This window comes from Ictidomys tridecemlineatus, chromosome 1 (assembly GCF_052094955.1).
Source record: "Ictidomys tridecemlineatus isolate mIctTri1 chromosome 1, mIctTri1.hap1, whole genome shotgun sequence".
NCBI lineage: Eukaryota > Metazoa > Chordata > Mammalia > Rodentia > Sciuridae > Ictidomys > Ictidomys tridecemlineatus.
In genome coordinates this window covers 62,183,626-62,199,951 of record NC_135477.1, presented here as the reverse complement: position 1 = coordinate 62,199,951, position 16,326 = coordinate 62,183,626, and the positions used below count along the sequence as shown (strand labels likewise).

Genomic DNA, 16,326 nt, shown 5'->3' with positions numbered 1-16,326 from the left:
AAGATTTTCTCCCATGTGAAAAGGAAGGATCTCTTTTCACTTTTTTTTTTTTTTTTGGTATTGGGGATTGAACCCAGGGGCACTTTACCCCACTGAGCTATATACAACCTGAGTCCTTTTTATTCTTTAAGACAGGGTCCCACCAAGTTGTTGAGGTTGGCCTCCAACTTGTGATCCTCTTGCCTCAGCCTCTCAAGTCATTGGGATCATAGGCATTTTTTGCTACGCCCAGCTCTCTTTATACTTATTTCCTTTGCTATTCAGAAGCTTTTTAATTTGATCCACTCCACTTATGATTCTTGGTTTTATTACTCGAGCTTTAGAACTTATTACTAAGGAAGTCACTGCCTAAGCCTATATGTTGGAGTGTTGACCCAATGTTTTCTTCTATCAGTTGAAAAGCTTCTGTGTAGTTCTAAGGGCTTTGATCCATTCTGAGTTGACTTTTGTGCAAGGAGATAGATAGGGGTCACCTTTCATTCTTCTGTATATGGATATCCAGTTTTCTCAGCACCACTTGTTTAAAAAGGCTGTCTCTTTCCTCCAACATTGTTTTTTAGCTCCTTTGTCAAGGATGAGATGACTGTACCTGTGTGGGTTTGCTTGTGTCTTCTATTCTATTCCACTGATCTTCATATCTCTTTTTATGAAAACACCATGCTGTTTTTATTATAACTCTATAGTATAATTTGAGGTCAGATATTGTGATACCTGCAAGCTTATTCATAGTGCTCAGAATTGTTATGGCTATACTGGGTCTTTTATTAGTCCATATACATTTTAGGACTATTTTCATTCTTGTCCAACTACAACTAAATAAATAAATAAAATTTATAAAAAATAGATATAAATATTATTAAAATATTAGCAATTAGTATTTTAAAACACATAAAGAAGATTGCATTTCATGATCAAGTTGGTCATTCCCAGGATATAAGATTGATTCAACATACACAAATCAATAAATGTAACTCATCACATAAGTAGAATTAAAGACAAAAATCACACGATCAACTTAATAGATTGTGAAGTCAAATTATCTCTACTTGCAAACTCTAGCACTCATTCATGTTAAAAACGCTGAGGAAACTACGGACAGAAATATAAGGCTCTTGAGATAGTGGGAGAGAGTGAGACCTAGAGGATATAAAGAAGGGATGCCTTTAGACAAAAGGATTAAAAATTTTCCAATTCAACAGGAAGGAACACAAGGAAAACAGCAATTGTAGGTAAAGTATAAATATTTGTTAGCAGGAAATTAAGGTAAATCCTATCTGATGGTTTTTATTTTTTCTAAAGTGAAAGACAAAAGTCATCCACTAAGTGAGAAAATGGAAGGGTAAGAAATTTGAAAAGAGTGGAGGTTTAAATAGCTGTCCAGTCAGATTGCTATGGGATATCTATTTCTTGTTTTAATATTATTCCATTACTTTTCTGTATACCCACAATTTATTGTTATCTAAAATGAAATAAATGGGTGATTTTTCTTGTTTTGTTTACAATCATATCAAATTCGATTGTGCAGTTATTACTACCACACTAACAATTACCTATGTTTCTTATTAGCTCTCCTGTTTAAAATGCAAAAGACTCACATATTATCTTACATGATGATTTCATTATGTTTATATAAGTAAGCAATCATTTGGCATTATCCACAAATTTTATCTCCACACACCTAAAAGACATACCATTTGTTTAGACAATTTTATTCCATATTATTTCCCAACTGCGTGGTACTGTCTGCACAACAGCCTGAACAATTCTCTCTCATCCTCCTGCACTCTGTAATTCAACTCGTGACTTGGTTTTTCCCACCATCAGAAGTAGAATCTATTTCCCAACCCTATCAGCTGAACAAGACTTGCAGTTCCTGCTGGTGTGTGCCTCTTGGAATGTGGTACTGTGACATGAAAAAGCTTAAGCTAGCCTTCTGACAGATGACATCACATATAAAAGCCAGTCAACAATCAGTGCCAACTTGTAGACCAAGAGCAAGGTCATTTTAAACCAGCAAGTCCCAGTTAAGTTATCTGATACCAGCAACCACATAAGGAGCTGTGGGTGTAACCAATGAAAGAACTGTCTCCCTAAGCACAACTTGAAGTGCAAATCCAAAGGTCGAAAGAGAAAAGAAGTTTTAGCATTCTAATATATAGTAAGGAACCCATAGATAATAATAATGTACTGTATATTTTTTTAAAACTAGAAAAAGGAATTGGGAATATTTTCACCACAAAGAAAAGGTGAATATTTGAGGTGATAGATATGTTTACCCTGATATGAATATTAAACACGTATCAAAACATTACATGGTATGCCATATATGTAAAACTATCAGTTAAAAATCAAAAACTAAAAATGCCAGTCAACAGAATTGTTAGGAAATAAAACAACTATTTTAAACCCCAAAGGTTGAAGCAACCTATATTTTAATTTATTTTCCATTTTAAAAATATAGTAAAATTACTGAATATATAAGTAGCACAATTCTCTGGGGAATCATACATCACATTTACTTTTAATGTTTATTTTGCAACTAAACTTAAAGCTTCTTTAAAACAAAATTACCAAAGTTATAATGTTGAGGTTCAGTTTTCTATTTATTTAATCACCTAGTATGTACCAGGACCAGAGACAATAACCATATATCAGTCAACAAGAGATAAAAATCCCTACCTTCATTACCTAAGGTATACAATTCATACATTGGGGAGTTATAGATAATCTAATTTCAAAACATTATCTTCTGATATATTAGTATTATAATGATATTCATAGTTTTTCAAGGGAAAAACATAGAAAAAAAATGTATATAGTTATGCCAATAATAACTCTTACCCTCATGCCAAGCACCAAGAACCCAATCTCTTCCATTAATGGGTACTTGCTGACCTGTTGCTGAATCTTCTCAGATGAGGCAAAGGGATCATAGCTTTTTCGCCCGATCTTTACATCCATTATACAGGGCTTATTAAATTTATGGGTCACATCTTCCAGTTTTAGGTATAAATCTGTTATTAAAGAAAAACTTTAATTAGAATAGACAAATTAACTCAAGTAACTGTGAAGAGAAAAACAAAATGAGAAGTTCAGGGCCTGGAGTTGTGGCTCAGCAGTGGAGTGCTCGCCTTGCACATGCGAAGTCCTGGGTTTGACCCTCAGCACCACATAAAAATAAAATAAAGTTATTATACTATAAAGAAATAAGCTGAAATAAATTTAGAGTCCATAATTATTACTCTTCTACCTAAAAAAAAAAAAGAGTGACCAACAAATTTATAACAAGTATAAATTTCACTGACAAACTCTAGCAGGAGATGAATTTAATACATATTCAACTATAAGTAAAAGGTATAAAGTAGATAATAAGGTTTCCACTAGCATCAAAAAGGCAATAACGGGGACAGGGGTTGTGGTTCAGTGGTGGAGCGCACGTCTAGCATGGATAATGCATTGGGTTCAATCCTCAGCACCACATAAAAATAAATAATGTTTAAAAAAAATCTTAAAAAAAGGGTAATATTATTATTTCAAGAGCTGTCCCAGAATACATTCATACCCCTTTTGAATACTATTTATGGTATCTATGTATTGTTAAGCAAAAAATCTTAGTACTTTAACAATATTTATTTTCCATTTAAAATTAGTAATTGGAGGCAGGCATGGTGGCGCATGCCTGTAATACAAATGACTCCAGAAGCCTAGATGGGAGGATGGCAAATTCAAAGCCACCTCCTAGCAAGGCTCTAAGCAACTCAGCAAGGACCTGTTTCAAAAAATAAAAAACAGTGGGGATGTGAGTTAGTGGTTAAGTGTCCCTGGGTTCAATCCCTGGTACCCCCCACAAAAAAAACATCCAAATGATGGTCATTGCAAATATACATTTCAGTCTTACTAGTTTCAAAGAGAAAACAAATATCTTGCTTTTTAGAATGCAGCATTCCCCAAAAGTTGGTCTGTAAATCACTTTGGCATTCTGCTTGCATGTTCCCACAGAAAACTTAAATGGAGATTCAAGAATAAAATTATAAAAGCCCCAGTTATTATACACAGATGAGCTGCTTACAGTTGGAGTTTGAAAGGAAGGTCCAATGAGGAAAAAAGTATGCAAAGGAAATTTTTTCCCTTTTCCTAGGTAAAATGATATCATGATTCATTTTCATTTATGAATGTACTAACAAGCATTTCTCCTGAAAACTTTTCAAGATAAGGGAAGCTTATATCCTGCTATCTATCAACATAAATAAGGTCATACAAAGAGCCGATTTTCTCAAAATTAAATAAACAGGTACTAGAGGTAAGAGAAGACTTACCCTCTGATGTCCTTTTCTTTGTTCCTGTCTTACCAGGACTAGCAAAGTTATTAAATCACAACATTACATATACACACACACACACACACACACACACACACACTATATACAACCTATATACATATACATATATACACGCACATATATATATCCCCCTCCAGCAGAACCAAAACTGAGATAACTTAGTTAAGCCCTTCAGATTTAAAAGGCATACATCTGCCACGTGTGGTGGCACACACTTAATTCCAGAGACTCAGGAAACTGAGGCAGGAAGAACAGGAGTTCAATGTCAGTCTCAGCATCACAGTGAGACCCTGTCTCAAAAAAAAAAAAAAAATATCAATAAAAAGTTGGGGATGTTTAAATGGTAAAGTACCCCTGTGATCAATCCTCAGTAACACAGGTGGGGAAAAAAAGAGGGAGAAAGATCTTCTTCCTCAAGAGAAAAATGTTCTCCCTTAGACAAAGGAATACGGGAGGAAGGTTATGACTATACCCAAGTTAGGCCCAATATGACAAAAGAGCAAATGTAACCCATGAGAGCAGCACCAACTGTATAAGAAGGAGCCCTTCACACTTCTGACATCTTCAACAGGATAAGAAAAAACAAAAGGTCTGGACACAAACATAACAAGTGTAGACAGTAAACATGGGACAAGTGGAATGTCTTGATAAAGGAGCTGGAACACAGTCAAGTTTCTATACTTTAAAAGACAACCAAGTGATGTAGAAGAAGATACGCAGTGTCCTTCAGTCTTTCCTACCATCTCCAATCAAGCAAAAGAGGAAACGGATCCTTCTTCTCTATTTATATATATAGTTGTATAAGAACTTCAGTACCATGGCTTCGATTCCAAATATCAGAAAAGACTAAAGATTCTGTTATGGTAGATCCTTCACATTCAAATTATCCTCATTGATTTGGAGACAAAAGAACCCAAAAATCTTACTAAGACAAGGCTGTCCATGGGAGTAGAAATGCAGCAGGAAAACCCCACATCTATATCTCAGTATAAGGTTATTTTCCCCTTGTTGATTTGGTGATTAAAAACAAGCTGTTTCTTTTTTTATTGGTCCTTTTTAGTTATAATATATAACAGTAGAATTCATCTTGATATAATTATATAAGCATGGAATATCTTATTCTAATTAGGACCCCATTCTTGTAGATGAACACGATGGTGAGACTCACTGTGGTATATTCCTATATGTGAATAGGAAAGTTATACCAGTTTCATTCCACTGTCTTTCCTTTTCCTATCCTCCCTCCCTTCCCCTCATTCCCCTTTGTCTTATCTACTGAACTTTTTTCTATTCCCACACCCCCCACACATTGTAGGTTAGCTTCTATATACCAGCTAAAACACTCAATCTTTGTTTTGGGGTTTTTTTTTGGGGGGGGGGATTGGCTTATGTCACTTAGCACAATAGTCTCCGTATCCATCCACTTACTGGTAAATGTCACAAAGCCATTCTTCTTAATGGTTGAGTAATACTCCATTGTGTATAGGTACCACATTTTCTTTATTCATTCATCTGTCATTGTTTATGATAAAATAGAACTGATAGAAGCTGGGATAGAGACTTTGCAAGTCTGAATATAAAGATCCCTATTTTTTCTCTCTTTTTGGAAAGGAGGAAATTATAAATGTAAACTACTTATAGTATAAATATAATACTTTGCTGAATTATGAGTGTTTACCCTTTCCAATCCTACTTCCCAGTGGGAGTTTAGACTTGGCCCTCCTTTCTCACTCTATGAGAGAGTCAGTTCTTCTGTAAATAGAGATGAGTGCAACGGATTTTATTTGATTTTTATTTTCACTAGCTCAATTCACTTTACTTTCAGGTTCTTGATGTAACTTTATGATTGAAATGATCAAATAATTGCTACATTAATTATTACTAGCTTTCAGAAATAAAAACCTAAAGTTAAGGCCTACTGAGGGTTGGTTTGGTGTTTTGTTTTAGTTCTCTGAACTCAATTTTCTCTAAATAAAAATAAGAACTTGAGATTCTCATATCATTTTTTCTAAATTATTAAAAGTAAACACCAAAAGATGCTTTAAAGATACAGAGTTCTTAGGAAAGAAATGTTGTTATGAATTCCAAGTAAGCTTCTGAAGAAGGTAAGCAGGAAAAAAACTGGGACATGATCTGAACACTGAGATTGTTACTGTTTTTTTATAATCTGTCATCTGTATATAAATCTGAGTATTAATTCACTCTGAAAAATGCTACTAGTAAATTCTTTCCACAGAACACAGCTTAATTCAAAGTAGGTCAATCTGGAGATTCAGTTACTTATATGATCAAAGGCATTTTCTACAGACGGCTTCATAAGGTAATGCTACAGACTGGATAACAAAGGGCACTTTTTCAGCGAGGCCCCTCTGGGGGTAGAATGGAGCAGTACTTTTCCATTTGTAGGTCACTACCCATTATTTCAACTTAATAGATGAAAGAATGAGAAAATATGAGACTGTATTATATAACCTAAGACTAAATATTGTTATGGGGTTGGTTTCAATCTTAGAAACACTGTATTACTTGCCACAGGCAAAGAATTTTTACAACACTCAATTTGACTAAATAGAATGTCACTGGGTATTACAGTGATGGCTCAAGAGCTATCCACAGACCCTCAGAAGTGATTTGTTTGCAGTCATTGTCACACTTTGGAATTCACTGAGGAAGGAGTGAATCTGACACAACCTTGGCCAGTCTTACCAATTTAGAACAGGGATTCAGAAAAAAAAACCTGTTGGTGACATCTCTGAGTCTACTTGAGGAGCTAGCACAAGATCCCCAAGGAGAGAAGAGGAACGATTAAGAAAACTACAGAGAGAGATTGTCCTGGGCTTTTATACAATTTGATTTCTAATTCTGGCCCCATCTTGGGCTCAGATATGTAACTCTTGGCTTTCATAAGATACCCCTGTATCCTTATAAATAAAGTCTCCCTTTTTGTTTAATCAAGTTCATTTCTAGAACTTACATCTAAAGAATTTTTTTTTAAAGAAAGAGAGAATTTTTAATATTTATTTTTTAGTTCTCGGTGGACACAACATCTTTGTTGGTATGTGGTGCTGAGGATTGAACCCGGGCCGCACGCATGCCAGGCGAGCGCGCTACTGCTTGAGCCACATCCCCAGCCCACATCTAAAGAATTTTAACCAAAATGATAAAGTTTAAAGCAATTACTTTGGAAGCACAGAAATAAGTTCAGATCTCAACTCTACCATGTATTATTCTGTGACCTCAGTAGCACTTCTCTATACCTCAAATATATATAAAATGGAAATAATTTTAGAATCTACCACAGAGATATCACAAAGATTAAATGAGATACTGTATGGCGCAGTGTCAATACTAGGTCCACAAATGAAGGTTACAACATTCCTTTACTTCAAAAGTAAAATTGCATATACTCTACATATAATTACCACACAAGGTACTGTTCTGGGATATACAGGTAAACAAAACAGGTAAAATCCTTGTCTTTACAGAGCTACTTTTTAAGAGTATAAACAGCATTTTATTTAGCATAATGCCTGGTGCATATCTGATACTAACTGAACACTTATTAACTTTACCTATAAGTATATATAAATATTAAACATGTATAGCATTGATAAATATTAAAATCTGCCAACTAGATTAGACCAACAATGAGATTCAGGTCAAACTTCAATATTCAGTATAAACAAAAATATAAAATGATTCTATGAAGTATATGCATACCCTTCCATATAAGTTAACAACTACAAAATAAAAAGACAGTCACAACCCAATTAAGCATTTAATAATGGATATTTATTAACCCTGAGGCTAATATCAAGTCTTAGCCACAGTTAAATAGTAACAAAAACATCTATTACATATTGATTTTATCTCAAGTTAAAATATTTGCCATGATTACAAAACACAATCCTGTCAAACAGGGCCTTATAATTGCTCAACTATTATAATATATTGGCTAAATCTACTCACTTTTCCATCTTACTAGTTCAATACTTTCTTGCTCAAACATTGCCAGCTTGCTTTTTTTTTTTTTGAAGTCTGAAGAGTTACAGATTGAGATCATAGATGTTAAAGATTACTGCACTAAATATGGAACCTATTTTTAATGCTATATTAATGATAAAAACAATGATGGCAAAAAGAAGATATGTTCTAAACTGCATCAAAAAATCTGATGGACTAAAGATAGGATAAATATGCTGTATCTGGAATAGTTTAGGTTTACTATGACCAAGATCAAAAATGTAAATTAAACTATATGGTGTTTGTAAAGTCTTACAATATAATGGTATGATTAGCTTGTAAGAGGTTTGCAAGTAGAGACAAAATTTTGAATATTAAAAAATACAGCTCATTTTTACATATATATGTATGTATGTTGGTACAAATTATAAAGATAATGTAAGTAATTAGATTTAATTTTCAAACTGTGGAAACTCTCTACTCAGGACAATTTATTCTTAAAAAGCCAGTCCTCCAGAGGTCTTAGGCCTGGCGTTTGTTAACCCTAGATCTAAGAGAGACATTCTGTAAAGATTAGTGATGGTATCTATATAATAAATAAAAGGATATATATTCTTCATAAATATGTAAAGGTCATTTCATGAGGTCACAGTAACCAGAAATGTAGTTAAGGGGCTATAGTCAATCCAATACTTATACATTAATTCATTTGAAAAATATATCTAGAATTAGTATAGTTAAAAAAATTTGTGGGGGCTGGGGTTGTGGCTCAGGGGTAGAGTGCCTGCCTCATACACATGAGGCACTGGGTTTAAGTCAGCATCACATAAAAATAAATAAATAAAATAAATATATTGTGTCTATCTGCAACTAAAAAAATATTTTAAAAAAAAATTTGTGGTAGAAATCATTCCAAAATATACTTCATGCTATTATAAACAGACTATTAAGATTTCTCATTGGCTTTACCAAGAACATTTTTAGTATGCTTAAAATATTTATATATTTTCATGTTGTTGATCATAATATAAGATTATAAAGGTTACTGTGAATGAAAAAACTTTTCTATCTTGTTAAATATATATAATTCTCATGCTGGGTATGGTGGCACATGCATGTAATCTCAGTTTCTTGCAAGGCTAAGGCAGGAGGATTCAAGTTCAAGGCCAGCCTGGGCAACTTAGCAAGAGCCTGTCTCAAATTGTCTATATAATATATATATATGTATGTATATTTGTGTATAAATATACATATATATTATTAAGGGCAGGAATATAACTCAATGGTAGAACACTTGCCTGGCATACAGGAGCCCCTGGGTACAATCCCCAGTATGTCAAAACACACACACACACACACACACACACACACACACATACACGCATGCAAGTGCACACACGTATATAAAATTATTGTTGAGCTGGGGATGTGGCTCAAGCAGTAGCGCGCTCGCCTGGCATGCGTGTGGCCCAGGTTCAATCCTCAGCACACATACAAAGATGTTGTGTCCACCGAAAACTAAAGAATAAATATTAAAAAATACTCTCTCTCTCTTTAAAAAAAAATTATTGTAAACATAAATTACATACGACACTTATATTGTTTTATAATATGTTAAGTATAAAAAATTCCTATAGGGTTGGGGTTGCGCCTCAGTGGTAGAGCATTTGCCTAGCATGTGTGGGGCACTGGGTTCGATTCTCAGCACTACGTATAAACAAATAAATAAAGGTTCATCAACTAATAAAATATTTTTAAAAAAAAAACCTATAGCACATTTTCTACTGCTTGAACATAGCCTTGATACTGTAAGAAAGAGAGCCAGAAAACTTCCCAGCATCAAAGGAAAAAATTCAGAAACATCTGAATTATGAAAAAAAATTTTAAATCACGGATAACTAAACAATAAAGATGAAGGCAACTAGCCATCTGTTTAAAAGGAGTCAGGGTGGAGGACACTCAGGGAATTGAAAGATGACTTATTCAAGTTCCCTTTAATGAACATTAATGATTATATAAATTATTGAAATATGAATTCCAAGTTTCAGTACGTTTTTCACCAATTTTATCTGTACAATCTACTATACTTTTTTTAAAAAATTTTTTAGTTGTAGATGAACACAATGTCTTTATTTTATTTATGTATTTTTATGTGGTGCTGAGGATCAACCTAGCGCCTTAAAAGTGCCAGGCAAGCACTCCACCACTTAGCTATAACCCCAGCCCTACTATCTTCTTTTCTGAACCTCCCAAAAAAGGAGTTAAGACCAAGTGAAGAATCACCACAAAAAATTAAGCCAAATGCAAAAAAAGGAGAGATAATTGTTTTTCCACATCAATATCCAGCCATTTTTTTTTTCAGAAAAAAAAGTTTATAGTAGAAAGAATTCTAAGTAGAGACTGTGAGCCCCCAAATTTGGAGTAAAGGGAGGTGAGGAACGGATGTGTGCTGGCTTGTTTCAGTACATGCTTCCTGAAACCTGATTAGAAGCTTGAATCCAGAAACCTACCAATTCTATTTGAAAACTCTCCATCTGCTCAAATCTACTTCATGTTCTTGATGTTAAACTTTTCTATCACTTCAAATAACTATCGAATATCTAAAGGTCTCTTTATGGTACATGTAATATACTTCTAAGTGTTTATACACAAGTACAAATGAGATTTATTACATATAACTAGCCCCAAATCTTCAAAGATAATTGCCAATAAAAATATTAAAAACATTCTACCAGGGACTGGGGTTGTAGCTCAGTGGCAGAGCACATGCTTAGCATGTATGAGGCACTGGGTTCAATCCTCAGCACCACATAAAAAAATAAACAAAATCATTGTGTCCATTTACAAGTAAAATAAAAGAAAAAAAATCCCACCGGCCATGTTCTAAAATTAGATAATGGTGATGACCGTAAAACTCTGTGAATACACTAAAAACCACTGAATTGTATGTTTCAAATAAGTGAGTTTTATAATATGTAAATTACATCTCAATAAAGCTGTCAGGGGTTAGGGTTGTGGCTCAGAGGTGGAACGCTCACCTACCTACCATGTGTGAGACACTGGGTTTGATCCTCTGCACCACATAAAAATAAAATGAGGATATTGTGTCCACCTATAACTAAAAAGTAAATATTTTATAAATAAATAAATAAAGCTGTCGAAAATTCGAAAGAAAATAATGTATGTGGTCAGCAATTATGGTTCAAGTTGCTATATAATAATCTCGTTGAACAAATTGAGTAAAATGACTTTTACTATTTTCAGCATTTTACTACTTTGGATTATGAAGGAAAAAACTATTAGTTTTATAAAACACTTCCCTGAGGGGCTGGGGTTGTGGCTCAGTGATAGAGCACTCACCTAACATGTGTGAGGTACTGAGTTCGATCCTCAGCACCACATAAAAAAATAAATAAACAAAACAAAGTATGGTATCCATCTTCAACTAAAAATAAATTTTTAAAAATAATAAAACACTTCCCTGAGAACATAAGGTGCCCACACCAATTTTAAAAATAATGTCATTAATTTAAGTTATGTAAAGCACAGATACAAACCATATTAAATAATTAATACTTTATTAAATTTTAAATCTACTAAAATATTTATTTTCATGATTTTGTACCCTAAACGTACGTGTAAGCTGGCCACCTTACATTTATTTTACTTATAATCAAAAGGTTAAAAGTAGAAATATGATTCCATGAAGTCTAGCAAAATTTAAACTGAGAAATCTGCATGGTACAGTTTTGTCCAACACCTTCCAGAGCAAATAAAGTAAGAAAAAAATAGGAAATTGTCTGAGGCAACTGTTGATATCACTGGACCATTCCATTTCATGTATACTTTATGACCTGTCATTTTTTGCCTACTATTTAAATTTTCTACCCTCTTTTTTATTTTCTTCAACTCATCTTTTCATCTTCCTAGCACTAAAATCTCCAGTTATATTCAACTAATAGAATTAGTGTTTTATAAGACAATTTAACATAACATACAGAAAATGAGCTCAAAGAGTTTACTGTTATCAAGTGCACAACTTGCAGATAACTAAGGTAGAAGCAACTTAGTGAGACCCTGTCTCACTAAAAATAAAAAGGGCCAGGGATGTTGCATAGTAGGGACCTTGGATTCAATCCCTGGTACCAAAAAAATAAAGAATAAAGAAAAGAAATTACCTTCAGACTACAAGGTGCATATAATCATGAATTTCATGATTAGGCCTAGCTCCCATCAAGATATCTCATATACATATGCAAATATTCCAAAATCTGAAAAACTCACAAACCTGAAACACTTCTGGTCCCAAACATTTCAGATAAAGCATATTCTGCCTTATGTTAACAGAGCCTGAGCTCACTCTCAGTTTTTCCATACAATTGAAGAACAGGACAGTCCTAAACACACAAAGGAGCCATCAATTTACAACTAACCTAACTGATGATAATCAATCACAGTGAGATACCATGATTTCTTACTAATGAAACTTGGCATACTAAGTCAATGAGTTGAAGGAAACAAATGAGGAGAAGAATAAGCTCAAAGTGGAGTCTCCTTGTCTTTCTACTCTCAAAATGTAGTTCAAGATCTACATCAGAAAACTTGTACCTTTTATTTACAAATCATACCACTAAACTCAAACCTGAATAATCAAAATGTCTGAATGCCTATAAATTTGCATTTTAACAAGACTACAAAAAATGAAAAGGGATGGGGATGTAGCTCAATGATAGAGTGTCTTTGGGTTCAATCCTCAGTACTACCAAAAATGAAAAATAAAAATACTATAGAGGTCATTCTTTTTTTTAAACACAGCTATGCTTATTTTTGTTAGTGTTTACATATCTTAAATATCTTTTCCTGTCCTTTTACTTATTCACATCCTTATTTCCTTATAATTAAAATGTGTCTTTGTTGCCTCCTATAAACAAAGCTAATATTAACTTTTTCAATTCAGTCTAATAATTTTTTTTAAATTTTAAATGAATTTGTTGACTTATAATTAACATAATTACCAGTTTTAAGTCTAACATTTTGCTATTGATTTCTGTATTGATTATCTGTATCAGCTTTTTCAATGCTATGACTTAAAGACCCAACCAAAACAACTGTAGAGGAGGAACTATAGGTTATTCTTAAACTTATTCAAACAATGGCTACTCGCTTAAATTCTACCTGCTCCAGCAAAGTTATTCAAGGGGTAGATACTGCTGCAAGTATTAACTAATACTAAGAAAATTAAATTCTTAATATAGATTATTTTATCCTCTAAGGAACTTTGCAGTGCTTTTCAAAAGACTGCAACTTAAAGCCTGAAGGCAGGGGTGAAGAAGGGAGATAGAATAGAGAGAAGTCATGCAGAGAAATTTGTTTTCTTGAATTTTTTTATTACTCAAAATAGAAAGAGAAATTATATAATAAATGAGAAAAGAAGAACATATATAAATTAAAACAGTATTAAGTACTAGTATATATACTTTCATTCAACTATAACAACAGTCTGATCATTAACTTGTATATGCCATTTAAGAAAATGGTTATGGTAAAGCAAAAGTTTTAAAAAGCTTTGTTTAGTGAGGTGAAGAAAGATTAGTAAGAACACATATATTCTGTATTTTTATAACACACACTAATTTTCCCTTTATATAAATTCAGAAAACTAATCTTATGAACTGAAACTAGAAGCTGTACTTTTAAGAAAGTATTACCATTTGGTGCAGTGGGAGGTGACCAGATGCCATAATATTTTGGCAAATATTTTCGAAGCTCTAGAAGAACACCATCACTACAATCAGCAGCATAAACCTGAAACAAAGAGAAATATAAAACTGGTTAGTTTCTTATTGTTGCCCTGCACATTTCTCAAACACAATATCACTGACTCAATTATCTGGTGAGAGTTTTAATTGGAAATAAATCTGGAGTAAGCAAAAAATATCACTATGTCTCCAATGAAAAGCTATGTGTTATTTAAAACACACTTTCCTTGGTTCTGTAATACTACCCTTTTACTGTCCTTTGGATTATTTCACAACAGTGTAAATTGCAGGTAACTGACATCAAATGCAAAATAATTCTTACCCTAAATATGTAAATAAGTTTTGGTCAGAGGAGATTCAATGAACAATTAACTGCCCTCCATGCCCCAGGGAAGGAGGGAATTGAGTGCCTACTTAAAACATCATCTCAACTCTGGAACTCAGAGTGTTTTATCCCTAAGCTATGACCTTAGTCCTTTTTATTTATTTATTTATTTATTTTTTGGAGACATAGTCTTGCTAAGTTTTAGAGGTTGGTTCCAAACTTGCAATCTTTGATCCTCCTGCCTCAGCCTTCCAGGTAGCAGTAGCTACGATTACAGGCATGTACCACCATACCCAGCTCATTTTTTTCTTATTAAAAAAAAAAACCTGGGGCTGGGGATGTGGCTCAAGCAGTAGCGCGGCTCGCCTGGCATGCGCAGGGTGCTAGGTTTGATCCTCAGCACCACATAAAAATAAAAAATAAAGATGCTGTGTCCACTGAAAATTAAAATAAGTAAATAAATATTTAAAAATTCTCTCTCTTTAAAAAAAACTTATCCTTTAATACAATATAAGTCTTAATTCCATGATTTATAACCTTTAATAATTCTAGAAGATACTACAGATTTATGGATATCCTGGACCCAGGCTCTAGTTTTGTTCAGCTGAAACATGGGGAATAAATAAAATTCTAAATACTGAACAGTGAAATATCATGGCTTCTTTCTCTTTTTTTCCACACAATAATACACTCCAAGTATGCTAGCAACCAAATGATCAAGAAAGAAAGACACAGCAAACACAACATTAGGACTGAAAAGGGAGTCATACCAGATACAGCAGAGATATCTTTTTAAATATCATCAAGAACTTTACCGAGTGGGCAATTTTCTATAAAAAATAGAATCAAACTACATTTTACTATCACAAATAAAAAAAACCCTGAAAACTGTTAAGCAACTGAATCACTAGTTAAAAAATGTATCCCATCCCAGGAAAGACGGAAGGGAAGACAGAAAAATGTGGACAGTAAAGGCTAGAGTGATAAAATGTGGACTCCACTGGATATTGAACTAGAGACCATTCTTGTTACATTGTGGGAGGAAAAAAAAATAGGTTGGTTGCACTATGTCCATGTTTGGGGATGTTGTGTGAGACTGACCCTAAACAGGACAGACTAGTTTATCTGGTGAGAAAATTTCAAGGCAACAAAGCACTCAGGCTGCAACATGGGTATCACTGGTTCTGCTAGATTTGCATTGAGAACTGGGAACAAAAAGCAAAGGAGATAGACTGAAAAATTCACAGCTTGACAAGAAAAGAATGTTGAATCCATTAAGTCCCAAGTTTTTAATTCTACAAATATTTCAATGAAATTTACACAGGTACATCAAAATAGGACAGAAATCATAATCCAGAGCTTACATATGTGTATATGTACACAATGTTAATCAATAATGTAGTTATGCTACAATTATTATTATATAATAATTCTGAATTATTACATAACATACTATATTTAAGCTTTTATAGGTGTTGCACATCTAGGATGATGGGACAAAATAGGCTAAAAGTGCCTATTTGTGGTCAAGGATGGTGAAGATATTAGGGTCATTAAAAAAGAAGCCAAGGGCTGGGGATATGACTCAAGTGGTAGCACACACGCTTGGCATGAGTGAGGCACTAGGTTCGATCCTCAGTACCACATAAAAATAAAATAAAGATATTGCGCCTACCTAAAACTAAAAAATAAATAATATTTTTTTTTAAAAAAAGGAGCCAAGCATTTCATGCAGGTACAAGAAAATGTGTCCTGAGGACATCTCAGGAATTTGTAGGAACCCACCCATTACAGCTTCAAAGGTATCTAAGTGAAAATTGTTTCAGAATTTCTAGGGCAGAATCTTTTTTAAAAGACAGTTCCAAGACATTCTGCCCACCCAAGACCACCTCATTTCTCTTTCCACTGGCATTCATTTCAGCTGACAAGGAACTCAGAA

At 33.6% G+C, this 16,326-nt stretch overlaps 1 protein-coding gene across 3 annotated transcripts in view; it reads right to left on the bottom strand.

Annotated features, from left to right (window-relative positions):
• Ipmk (inositol polyphosphate multikinase) overlaps positions 1–16,326 on the bottom strand; it is a 51,639-nt gene that overhangs the window by 16,227 nt on the left and 19,086 nt on the right. For 2 of the 3 annotated variants that reach the window (XM_078041907.1, XM_005334332.4), the window contains exons 3-4: positions 14,012–14,108; positions 2,842–3,014 (exon numbers count right to left, since the gene is read on the bottom strand). In XM_078041907.1, the coding sequence (XP_077898033.1) occupies positions 2,842–3,014; positions 14,012–14,108 (270 nt within the window). The remainder of the gene's footprint in view (positions 1–2,841; positions 3,015–14,011; positions 14,109–16,326) is intronic. The other variant, XM_078041918.1, reaches the window with a different exon arrangement.